The sequence below is a fragment of the Micromys minutus genome, assembly GCF_963924665.1.
Source record: "Micromys minutus genome assembly, chromosome: 9".
NCBI classification, from domain to species: domain Eukaryota; kingdom Metazoa; phylum Chordata; class Mammalia; order Rodentia; family Muridae; genus Micromys; species Micromys minutus.
This window is the reverse complement of record NC_137978.1, coordinates 7,319,158-7,331,280: the sequence shown is the minus strand read 5'-3', so window position 1 is coordinate 7,331,280 and position 12,123 is coordinate 7,319,158. Positions and strand designations below refer to the sequence as shown.

The window sequence follows — 12,123 nt, the reverse complement described above, 5'->3', positions numbered from 1 at the left end:
ACCAGGACAGCCAGGGCCACACAGAGGAACCAATTGTCCTCAAAAAGTGTATATGATTTTTCAAACATTTCCAAATATCAGGCCTCTGAAACCTCTCTAAAATTATACTAAACATGTAAATAAAAACAAGCATGTGTAGGCCTGGGTATGTGACATGACACTACAGTACTTACGTAGCCTGCCTGAGACCCTGGGTGATCTCACATGCCTTTAGTCCTAGTACTCTGGGTAGCCAATCTTTAAATCTGAGGCCAGCTTGGTCGACTGAGCAAATTCCAGGACAGCCAGGGCTAAATGGGGGGAGGGTGCATTAAAAAAAACCAAGGGGGGAGGGAGGGAGAGAGGAAGAAAGGGAAATAACTAAAGTCTGAACTGGAGAGATAATTTTAGTGGTTTAGTGGCCAGAACTCCAACAAACCAAAGCAGCTGACTGCTGATGGGAAGAAACTCTAAAATCCCTGATCCAGAGCTCGCCGGTTACTTATGATATGTTTGGGGGAGGAGACAGGCATTGCTGGTATTAATTCCTCTTTCATGTTTACAACCACCTCACAAGGTACAGCTGCCCCACTAGCAGTGCCCAGATGAGGAGGCCAAATGCCATCTGTGGTCATAAAGCTCATTAGTGGCTGGGAACTTCCCAACCCATGTATTTCTTTGTTGTGAAGACTGACCCTCTCCCCAGAGAGACACTGATAACTGTGATTATCTGTGACCATGAGTCTGTTTAGAGCCCTGAGCTAAGTAACCGTGAGCCTCTGGGCTGCCCTCCCCCACCCCAGTTTTTAGTAATAACCCTCCGTACACACTTTATTCTTGTTGATTAATATATAACAAGAACAGGGTTTTTAAGTAAGGGTCTAGTCAGTATTAAACATGAGGCTAGAGGGTCACTGGGGTCAACAGGTGGAAGCCTTGTGCAGCAAGCTTGATGGCCTGAGCTCTGTTCCCAGAGCCCACATACATAGGCCAGATGCAGTGTCCAGTACCTACAGAAGGTGGGGGAGCAGAGACACTGCCTCATCCCGACAGGCGCTGATCTCCCGATGTGATAATAAGTAAAAATCAAGCATTTTCTTATATATTAAAAAAAAGCTTCAAGAACCAAACGAACACCACCAGAACCACAGCCTAGCAGCTGTCTCATATGTACTCTGACCGTGACGTTCTCTAACAGTTGACTTCCAGCTGCCCTCTCCCACCCCCAGTTACCTGTGTGACAATATTGTCTAATGCTGAGGGCTGTTCTTATGGTTGAGGTATCCTTATGGGAAGGAAGTAGTGTTTTAAAAACTAGAAAGCACAGCACAGACGCACAGTGGTTAGAATTGTCTGTGTTCTCGAATAACGATTGGTACTTTGTGCTGAAGAACAGATATTGGAGTAGGTAAACCTAGAGTCCAGGGACAGCCTAGCATTTATGGGAATCCAGCCCACAAATCAGGTCACCACTTCTGCTTTTTACATGATTCTTGAGAAGCATGGAGTCCTTCATTTCTCTTAGTTAATGCTAATATGCACGAGGGGTTTGCCAATACAAGTACAAAACTACTGGTTAATACTCCACTTTTCCTGCTGCCCCTTTTGACCAAGGTTCCATCAAAGTATGGTAGGAGCAAAGTTGAATAGGGGGCAGAGCAAACATCAGCCTGGCTTTCCCTGACACCTCTCTGAGCGTCCTGATGTCTCAAAACCCATTGGTGACAATAGTGCAGCAGTTGTACACTGCTCTCATTCCTTCTCTCGCTGACATTCACGTGGTTTTCTTTCCTTTCATAGGCTGCCTGCCAGGTGAAGCAGCTAACATTTTCAGTACGAGCCTCCTCCAGCTCACAAGAGATCCCATCAGTACCAGCTTCGTTGTCTCAGTCAACACATGAAGACGTCACAGGCTCTGGTATGACCCCATCTAAGGAGAACTGCCTTGTGAACCTTTGGAGAAGCAAATGTTATGATGCTTTGAGAAAAGAATAAGATGAGGATGCAGGACACCCGGCTGTCTGGTCCTCCTGCTTCCTTACTTTTGAGCTTGAACACCCCACTTCCTGCACTGTTTTCTCATTTAACCACCATCTGCATTGCCTTATATTTACAGACTACGAACACAAACAGAAAAGGCCTTCTGTATAGGTATTTGATGAAACGAAGGCCTACAGACTGCCTGCTGGTCTCTCCCAAAGATTAAGGTTAAGTCATAAATAGTGACTCCAAAATCATATTAAAGCCTGTTTTTTAACACTGTATATTTAATATAAGCCATTTGAAGATTTGTGTTTCAGTAAAAAAAAAAAAAAAAGCCAGTGTTCAGAGCCAGGCACCTATAATCTAAGCACTTGGGAAGTGGAGGTAGGAGGATTAGGAATTTAAGGTCATCCCCAGCTACATAGTGAATTCAAGGCCAGCGTGGGCTCTCAGGAATCCAGTCTCAAAGGGAAGAGGTAAAGGAAAGACAGCAGAGACAGAATCCTCTTGCAGTGTGAATTAGGATGATTGGAAATATCAGTAACTTTTAACTTTTTTAGTAATTTTTCTTTACGGCCTCAGGAAGTAATATTTATTATAATATAAATGTGTGTATGTATCTACACGTGTGTTTACCTTTGTATATAAGGGTTCAGTAATCTTTACCAAAGTACTTGGGAGCAGAAATCTTTAAGATTTTGGAACATTTTCATATACATAATGAGATAGATTGGAAATAGAATTCAAACCTAAATACAGAATTCATTATGTTTTAAATCACATTCAATGTACAGCCTGAGGACTGTTTGGGTGTGTCTGTATTTTAAGTTTTTCCTGTCACATGAGGTAATGTGCATAATTTTCTATTTATGATAGTATGTCAATGATCAAAAAAATTCCAGATCTCTGGATTAGGGAAGCTAAGCCTGTGATATTAGGAATAATTTTTAAATAACATTTTACAATCATGTACTTTATTGACTCCTTTATGCATCTTAATTTGTGTGTTATACTCTTATTTGGGAGTATTTAAGCACATTTTTTATCTCTTTTGTTTTGGTTTTTGCAATATGAGACATTAAACCTAAGACCTTGTCTTAGTTAGGGTTTCATTGCTGTGAAGAGACACCATGACCAAGGCAACTCTTATAAAGGAAAATATTTAATTGGAGTTGGCCTACAGTTTCTGAGGTTCAGTCCGTTATCATCATCATTGCAGGAAGCAAGTGGTGGTAAATTTTAACCATGCCGTGCGACCTCCTGCTCCTCTCTGTCCCCGGCGGTCTCTCCACCTCCATGGCTAGCCCCATGAAGCTGCCACTCTCTTTCAGCTCACCTCTGTGGTCTTTGTTCACATTCCCAGCATCTGCCCCTGGGGTTATAGTCACAATTCCAAGTAAAATCAAATCTCTAAGCTCAGAGCCAATTGATAATGGTACAAACTCCCCACCTACCTAAGACAAATTGTCCTGTAATAATGCGTCCCTTATAAGATGCTCATAGCTACCTGTGGCTATTTAAAGCCATGTAGGGGTGGGTCATCCTTCTCCTCCATCTTCTCTTCTTTTCCTTCTCCTTTCAGAAACTCTGTCCCTACCTTTCTTTAACTAGCCAGACTTAAGCATATATATGACACCTCAAAGCCCCAGTTCCACAGTGACACACTTCCTCTAACAAGGACACACCTCCTAAAAAGCCAAGAATATTCAGACCACCACAGACCCCATGAGGCACACCTTCTAAACGCAAAGTCTTCTGTGCAGGATATGCTTTTGTGTTCCTAAATATTAGTCATGTCCAGTTTTTCCTTGCTGATTTTCGTGATATATTTTGAGATCTTTTTTAATTGGATATACCTAAAATTGGTAAGTTGACAGATTCTAGGAGTTAATGTTTTCATCTCAGAAGCGCCATCACAATGTCAAGGTTCATCAGGGGGTGAGGGGAACCATGACTCAGCTTTTCCCTTAAGAGCCTCATGCAAAGAAAGTGAGGTGTCAGCCACACAGCCCATCTTCCGGTCAGTACAAGATGAGCTACATCTCTGCTGATCATTTATCACTTTACAGGTGACCTCCAGGTTCCTCTCTCAGTGGACCCTGCAACATGTCCCATTGTCCCTGGCCAGGAAATGATCATAGAAATATCCAAGGGGCGCTCCGGGCTTGGTCTCAGCATTGTTGGAGGAAAAGACACACCTTTGGTAAGTATGTAGTAATAAACCAGTCAGAGTTAGTTGCTGAGGCTCATTATGACCCAGGATACTTGAATGGAGGCTTGAAGAACAAAGTATAAATATTGGTTTCCTAAAACATAGGGAACTCAGAGCTGCAGGTGCTACAGAATCTGGTCCCCTACTGCACCTGTCCTAAAGTGTGTTGACTGTCTGCTGACTCCCAGTGAGCTACCCAGTCCGAATTGAATATGTTTGAGTTGCTCTTATTGACTAAAGGATTCTAACTGATCAAACACAGTGATTGAGGACATTTATGGTCTAACTTTTCCTCTGCTTCTGCAGTCAGAAACGACTCCAGGTAGCTTCCTACACAAGTGTAATTTCCCTTGGATAGAATTGGGGATGCTGGAGTTGCCCGAGCCCACAGCTGATTGAGCTGCCAGCCCCTCACATGGGCCTTTGCTTCCCTACAGTTCAAAAGTCCTTATCTAGCCTGGGCTGCTGTGTGTGTGCCTTTTGTCATTGAGGGAGGAGTGACCTTTCCTTAAAGGAATTCTTTTGGATGATTTCTTATGACGGAGCTATCTCACTGAACAATGTCATATCACTGGCTTGTAGTAAAACTGAAGATATTTCTAAACACTAGAAAACGGTGTTCCCCTACCATACTGAGCCCAGTGGAGTAATATTAAGAAGCTAGTTCCTAACATTGGTACCAGCTCCCTCTTAAAAGCCTGTGTACCCCATTTTCCCAAAGAGATGTCTAAATACTATAAGAATTAAATTTGTATAAATAAAGCTATGTAAGCAAAGCAGGAAAATTAAATTTTAGAGTAGTTCTATACAAAATGCTTTCATGATAAAAATTTTAACCATCTGGGGGCTGGAGAGATGGCTCCGTGGTTAAGAGAATAAGCTGTTATCCCAGAGGACCCAGGTTCAATTCCTAGTATCCACATGGTGGCTCACAGCTGTCTATAATTCCAGTTCCGTGGGATCCGATACCTAGGCACTGTGCACACACGGTGCACATATATACACATAAAATATTTAACCATCTGATTTCTTTGTTGTAAATAAGTCCTTTTTATGACTTAGCCTAAGGCAGGTTTAGACTTTCTGGAAGACTCAATAGAGTGGAGTCAGCCGAGCGACTCTGAGCTTGCCCCCTCACCTCTGTTGGCATAAATACAGTTCCCCTGTCTGGAGCCCTCAGGATTCCTGACCCCGGGGTGTGTGCTGCCCTCTACCCCTGGCCTGTGCTCTGTTCGAGGCTCACTCAGCCTCTCGTCCAGCAGCCTGAGGCCCTACTGTGCTCTGCCCGAGGCCCCACTGGTCCTCTCGCTTCTGCTTCTCCTGCCACATCAAGAGGCGAAGATAAAAGTTCTGGATGATCATCATGAGGTTCCTAATATGTGCTTCTGCCATTTGGGACTATAAGCACCACTTAAATGAGAGATGGGACACAGCTTATATTTTCTAACCTCACGATAGAGTTACAGAAAATATATAGGTGTGTCATTTCTGTGCCACAAAGTGGGTAGATATGAAAAGTGCTTAAACACATTGTTCCTGTGAAGATCTTTGTCCCTTTTTAATGCTCCTCCAAGTTTTCACATGAAGCGTGAAAACTAACACATGGGTCCTATTATCCAGCCAGCAGGAAGTTTGCAAGCAAAGGTGAGAGTTTGTGAAAAGCTGCAGGAAATGATGAGCCAGGTATGAGCAGAACCTCTCCTGGTCAGACTCACTCCGGCCTTAGCACAGGGAAGGGCACTGCCTTCCACCTCTCCCCTTCACACCCTCCCCTTCACACCCTCCCCTTCACACCCTCCCCTTCACACCCTCCCCTTCACACCCTCCCCTTCTCACCCTCCCCTTCACACCCTCCCCTTCACACCCTCCCCTTCACACCCTCCCCTTCTTACCCTCCCCTTCACACCCTCCCCTACACACCCTCCCCTTCTCACCCTCCCCTTCACACCCTCCCCTACACACCCTCCCCTTCTCACCCTCCCCTTCACACCCTCCCCTACACACCCTCCCCTTCTCACCCTCCCCTTCACACCCTCCCTTACACACCCTCCCCTTCACAGCCCTCCCTTTCACACACTCCCCTACACAGCCCTCCCCTACACACCCTCCCCTACACACCCTCCCCTACACAGCCCTCCCCTACACACCCTCCCCTACACACCCTCCCCTTCACAGCCCTCCCTTTCACACACTCCCCTTCACACCCTTCCCCTTCACACCCTCCCCTTCACACCCTCCTCTTCATACTCCTCCCCTATACACCCTCCCCTTCACATCCCTCCCCTTCATACCCCTCCCCTTCACACCCTCCCCTTCACACCCTCCTCTTCATACCCCTCCCCTATACACCCTCCCCTTCACATCCCTCCCCTTCATACCCCTCTCCTTCACACCCTCCCCTATACAGCCCTCCCCTACACAGCCCTCCCCTACACACCCTCCCCTTCACACCCTCCCCTTCACACCCTCCTCTACACAGCCCTCCCCTTCACACCCTCCCCTTCATACCCCTCTCCTTCATACCCTCCCCTACACAGCCCTCCCCTACACACTCTCCCCTACACAGCCCTCCCCTACACAGACAGCCCTCCCAATTAGAATCTGGTGTCCTTTATGTTATGTAGCCAAGGGATCCTGGCCATCTGTAGAGTTTGTCTCTTGACACCTCATCAGTCCTCTCTGCCAGAACAGATGGCTTTTGAGATCACAGAGGGACATCACATGTCCTGTCTGTGTGCTTGCAGCTCGTCACCTGTACCAGCCTTTGAAAGTACTGAGCTAATGACAAGGGTGAGCCCCTCAGATCCCCCCAGAAGGTTGACAGGCACACCTGGTCCTGCCCTCGGACACAGCCTGTTATTCTCCAGTGTGACGCCGCTGCCAGGCTGGCCTCTGGAGAGCACAGCCTCAGTGAGAGCTTACATATGTTAGCTCAGTTCCTCCTGCTTTGACCTGGCTTGTGAAGCTGAGTGCCGTTGCCCTACCACGGAGAGATTTGCTAATTAGAACTCCTACCCTTAGTGTTTGCAGCTTACAGTAGGAGATGCCCAGTGACAAGTCAGAACACTGCGGACCTCTAACGTGTAGAAAAAAGAGCACTGTAGAAGGCGTTTTCTGAATTTATTATAGAGGAATTGTTATATGATAAGAGGAAGAAGATAAGGCAGATTTTACTGTGAAGGTAGGGTATTGGTTCATGTTGTTTCCTGTCATTCATAGGCATACAATTTCATCCTTGTTCCTGTCTTCCCTTGCTCTTACTGACCTTGCTGAAGGATTCCTTTGCCCCACAAAATACCACACAGCTCCTGGAAGTCATGTAATCTGCAAGTACAAGATTTATTTGTTATATTTAAGTACACTGTAGCTGTCTTCAGACACACCAGAAGAGGACATGAGATCCCATTACAGATGGTTGTGAGCCACCATGTGGTTGTGGGATTTGAACTCAGGACCTCTGGAAGAGCAGTCAGTGCTCTTAACCACTGAGCCATCTCTCCAGCCCACTATACCCACATTCTTGAAGAAACAAAATATAGCACCCCAGACAATTTGTCCTGTGCTGGCTATGCCTCTGTAGCCTCCCTGACCACTAACTTGAAGGATTTAGCACCTGACACAGATTTTCCATGCCTTCTAGGAACAGCATTGTCCACCCATGAGAATGCCTCAATTTAAACTCGTTTTATTTTTAAGTTGTATTTTTAACTAGCTTACAAATTAATGGATTTCCCTAAGACTTTTACATGTTTCTTAACTATGCCTAATCTGCTTGCTACCCTCTCATCCCCCTGCCACCGCCATCCCTGCCCCATGGCCTCATGAACATGTAACTCTTCACTGAGGCCTTGTCTCCTCTCCTCTCTCATGAACCTTTTCTGGCTTCCTGACTTCTACACACACAAATTTAACACACCATTCTCACAGTTTGAAGCCATGCTCTATAAGGAGATCATGATCTTTCTGGGCCTGGGTTGTTTCATTTTGTATAACATTTCCCAGTTCCCGCCGTTTTCCCACTTTAAATATATATGTATTCTTGATTTTCAAAGGCCTTAGACTATATTTTATTGTTTCTAAGTTTTAAGTTTTCTCTTTTTTTTTTCCACTTCCTGATTTAATACATACTTATATGTTAGGAGCTGAATCCAAGGCACATCTAAGCACATACTTCACCACAAAGCTACAGCATGCACAAATAATGTAAATTATTAGACATAAATTCTACAGAATAATACCAACTTAATCCATCTCTTTACACAGCTGTGTAATGTAGTTGCATTAAAGATTACTATAGATGCATCAAGTTAGAGGACCCTGGGCATTAGCACATTCTGTCACCAAGTTTACCTACTAAGAAGCCAAAATCGACGATATCTTCTCTTGCTGCAGCCATATCTGTTCTGAAGGAACCTCACTGGACCCCCGTTCTATTCTCTCACATATGACTGCTTTTGACAATTTGGAAGTAGAACTATGATGATTAGAGCAAGCATTTGACATTGAGTATTTGCTGTTCCCCTTCACGTGACCTTTGTACAGTCTGTCTCACAAGGAGCATGGTTGCTTTTCCCGAAGCCCAGCTCATCATCATTGCTTAAGTCATATATTTTTATACAAAACATCTTTTTACCTTCCTTTTACTTTAAAATCAGTTTTCAAAACCCCACCCTGGAAGAATGCTAACAAGCAGTTCCCTGGATTTGGTCGTTCCGGCTCTAAGAATGTGACTGCAGCAATAATGTCATGCAGGCTGCGTAGTTTCAGTAAGGAAGGAACAAATGGGACCTTAGGACTAAGAAAATACGGTGCATATACACACACACATGCAGTAACAGCCAGTGAGAAAGGAAGCCACGGACTTAAAGGGGAGTGGGAAGTGGTATATTTGGGAGGGGAGAAATCCCAAAATAAGGAAATAGGATGATTAGAAATGCACTGTGGATATCCCATTGCCTTCAGTAGATCTCTGTTTCAGTATAAACAATATATTCATGTTCATGAGCATCAGCTTTTTGTTCAGACTTGGCATGAGAACTCAATTTTAGGTACATATGAAGTTGTCCTTATTTTTAGTTTCAGAGAAAGTTTATTACAGTACTAAAGTCTTATGTGTTTGGAAGCTCTCACAGCAGTTCTTGTGTTAGCTCTTATGGCTGTGACTTTCATTTCTTATATTAATTACTTGGTAAATTGTGTGTGTGTATGTGTGTGTATGTGTGTGTATGTGTGTGTGTATATATGTGTGTGTATGTGTGCATATGTGTGTGTATGTATGTGTGTGTATGTATGTGTGTGTGACTACAACTGACAGTGTAACTGTATCAGTTGCATTCAAACTATTCAGTCAATGGAATTGAGAAGTTGTGATGATGCTAGTGTGACAAATACTGTAAACAATACATTTAATTTACACTTGGCCGTGAGACTGATCTATAGTATTTAGTGTTTTTAAAGTATGACATTTGCTGACTTTATTTTTTTTTCTTCAGTCATTGATGTTCCCATGAGGTTCTAAAATCAAGTCCCTTCTTACTCTTACACGTCTCGAAAACCAAGAAAGTACTGGCAGCCACGCTGCCTCAGTCGGGAGCTCAGTCTTGGTGTGATGGTGAGGGGAAGCTCGCAGCCTTAAGCCTTTTCTGGATTCATCTTTGCCTGCAGTCTCCTTACTTCTTGCTTAGAAGCTGGGCCTCACTAAGGTGCCCAGTGCTTTCTCAAACCCATTTTTCAGTGCAGGCAGACCTCCTGCCTCAGCTTCCTGGATTGCTGGGATTACAGGGTCCCACCACAAGCCCCAGTTTAAGGAACTGATTATTAGTGTTAGAATACACAGCTACTGGGGAAAAAAAGAATGTGAAATTTCCTTGTACCCCAGTCTTTCTTGAAAGAAGGCAGTGAGGGGTAGACCGGGGAGTAGTCATGATGAGAATACATTGTGTGCGTGTGTAAAATGTTCAAAGAACTAATCAAATCTTATGTTTTCACCAGGAAAAAGAGCAACAATTTAAACATTGGAATTTCCATGGAAAGAGAAGCAGTAGAAATACTGGCTTTTCTCAGTCTTGCATTTATACTTGCTGACTTATCTTCCTCCCTTTATTTACTATATATATTCCTAAAACTTAGATGTCTATGTCTGGGGGGACCTTATTATCCAGCCAATATCTATCTACTGTATGGTAAATATTTTGTGTGAACACGTGAAGAGAAAGAGAGAATTTTAAATCTGGGATGACTTTAGAGATCGTGTGGTTCAATTAAGAGCTTCGTTGGCATTGTTAAATGGCATGAACAAAGAAAATTAAATAGGCTACCTGCAGAATGTCAGAAACCATAACTCCTCAAACTCCCAGCCTTGAGTCCTTCTGCACACTGGTACACTTTATTTCTTCCAAATAAAATTCTAAAGCTTTCTTCCTAAAGCATTGGGTTAAGAGGCTGGGAACATAGCTCAGTTTTACATGAGGCCCTGGGTTTAGACACACATACACACATGGACAGACAGACTCAGAGAATCTGGGTTTTAAGAAGAATCATGGGCTGGAGAGATGGCTCAGTGGTTAAGAGCACTGACTTTTCTTCTAAATATCCTGAGTTCAATTTCCCAGCAACCATATGGTGTGGCTTAGCACCATCTGTAATGGGATCTGATGCCTTCTTCTGGTGTGTCAATAGCAGGATGTTCATATACATTAAATAAATAAATCTTTAAAATAAAAAGAAGAATCATAAGAACCTTGTTCTTTGTATTTAAATAGATATGGTTTAAGTTTGCAATTTTGCCAAAAATGAGATAAACGCCATCAGCGATTTACATTTGGTTGAGTTCAGCCCTATGTTTGCAGTGAAGATTTGAGTGAAGTTTGGACCCTTGCTGTCCTCTCCTCATTCCCCACCTTGTGAGCGTGGCCTTTCAGCTGAGGGCACAGTGCTTGGCACTGCGTAGAAGACATTGTCTGCTGTGATTTCTGAACAGGGACAGCTAAGAACTCTACTTAGTCATCTTTGAAAGCAGTGTGGCTCACAGGAGTCTGAGCAAGAAACACCCATTTAATACAGAATATGTTTAATATTGCTTTCCATCCTTGTGGGTCTTTCTTTTTTTTTTAAGGATTTATTATATGTATATGAGCATCCTGTTGCTGACACACCAGAAGAGGACATCAGATCTCATCACAGATGATTGTGAACCACCATGTGGTTGCTGGGAATTGAACTCATGACCTCTAGAAGAGCAGACAGTGCTCTTGACCCCTGAGCCATTTCTCCAGCCCCTCGTGGGTCTTTCTTATTAGGAGCAGTTTTCCCCTGAAGGCCAGATAACAAGATCTGACACTTTTTTTTTTTTTTTTTTTGGAATACTAATAAGTGTTTTTCATTTTAAATGTGAAATTTAACGTGGAACTTTTCTGTGGTTAAAGCATCCCTTAGGAGTTCTCATGGGAGTGTAGATAGAGGCTTATGAGTGTGACTTCCAGGGTAATCCAAGCCACATGAAGCCTGCCTGACAGCATGAAACAAAGCTATGTGGACACAGAATTTCATAATTACCTACCATGGAGTTCCCCGTCAAAATTTTATCTTAAAATGCTTACTAAATTAATCTACTGAATATCTACAAGTGTTAAATATAAAAAATTTATTTCCACAATGTAGAGCCCACAAACACATTACTTAATTTTTCTAACACATGGCTTCCTTAAGTGTTCTGAGCCTATGTGACAACGATAGAATTGCCTTTTGCTGAGTGACTGGTATGTGTATGAGTTACTTTATCTACTTCCTGGCAGCTTGAACAGTGAAGAAATCTGATGTATGTGCTGTAGTGTGCAATGGCTTTGCCTCAGACTAAGGCTCTATTATTACATGTTATCAGGTTCTTTTCCAGCAATTCAAAACTTAATCCCCTTGGAGGAATTTGGGGATTTTGTGGGGCTCGGTGATAA

The 12,123-nt window shown here is 43.5% G+C and overlaps 1 protein-coding gene across 2 annotated transcripts in view; it reads left to right on the top strand.

Moving 5' to 3' along the window:
• PATJ (PATJ crumbs cell polarity complex component) overlaps window positions 1-12,123 on the top strand; it is a 290,169-nt gene that overhangs the window by 237,285 nt on the left and 40,761 nt on the right. For both annotated transcript variants that reach the window (XM_080921989.1, XM_080921990.1), the window contains 2 exons: window positions 1,780-1,897; window positions 4,032-4,165. In XM_080921989.1, coding sequence (XP_080778115.1) covers window positions 1,780-1,897; window positions 4,032-4,165 — 252 coding nt within the window. The remainder of the gene's footprint in view (window positions 1-1,779; window positions 1,898-4,031; window positions 4,166-12,123) is intronic.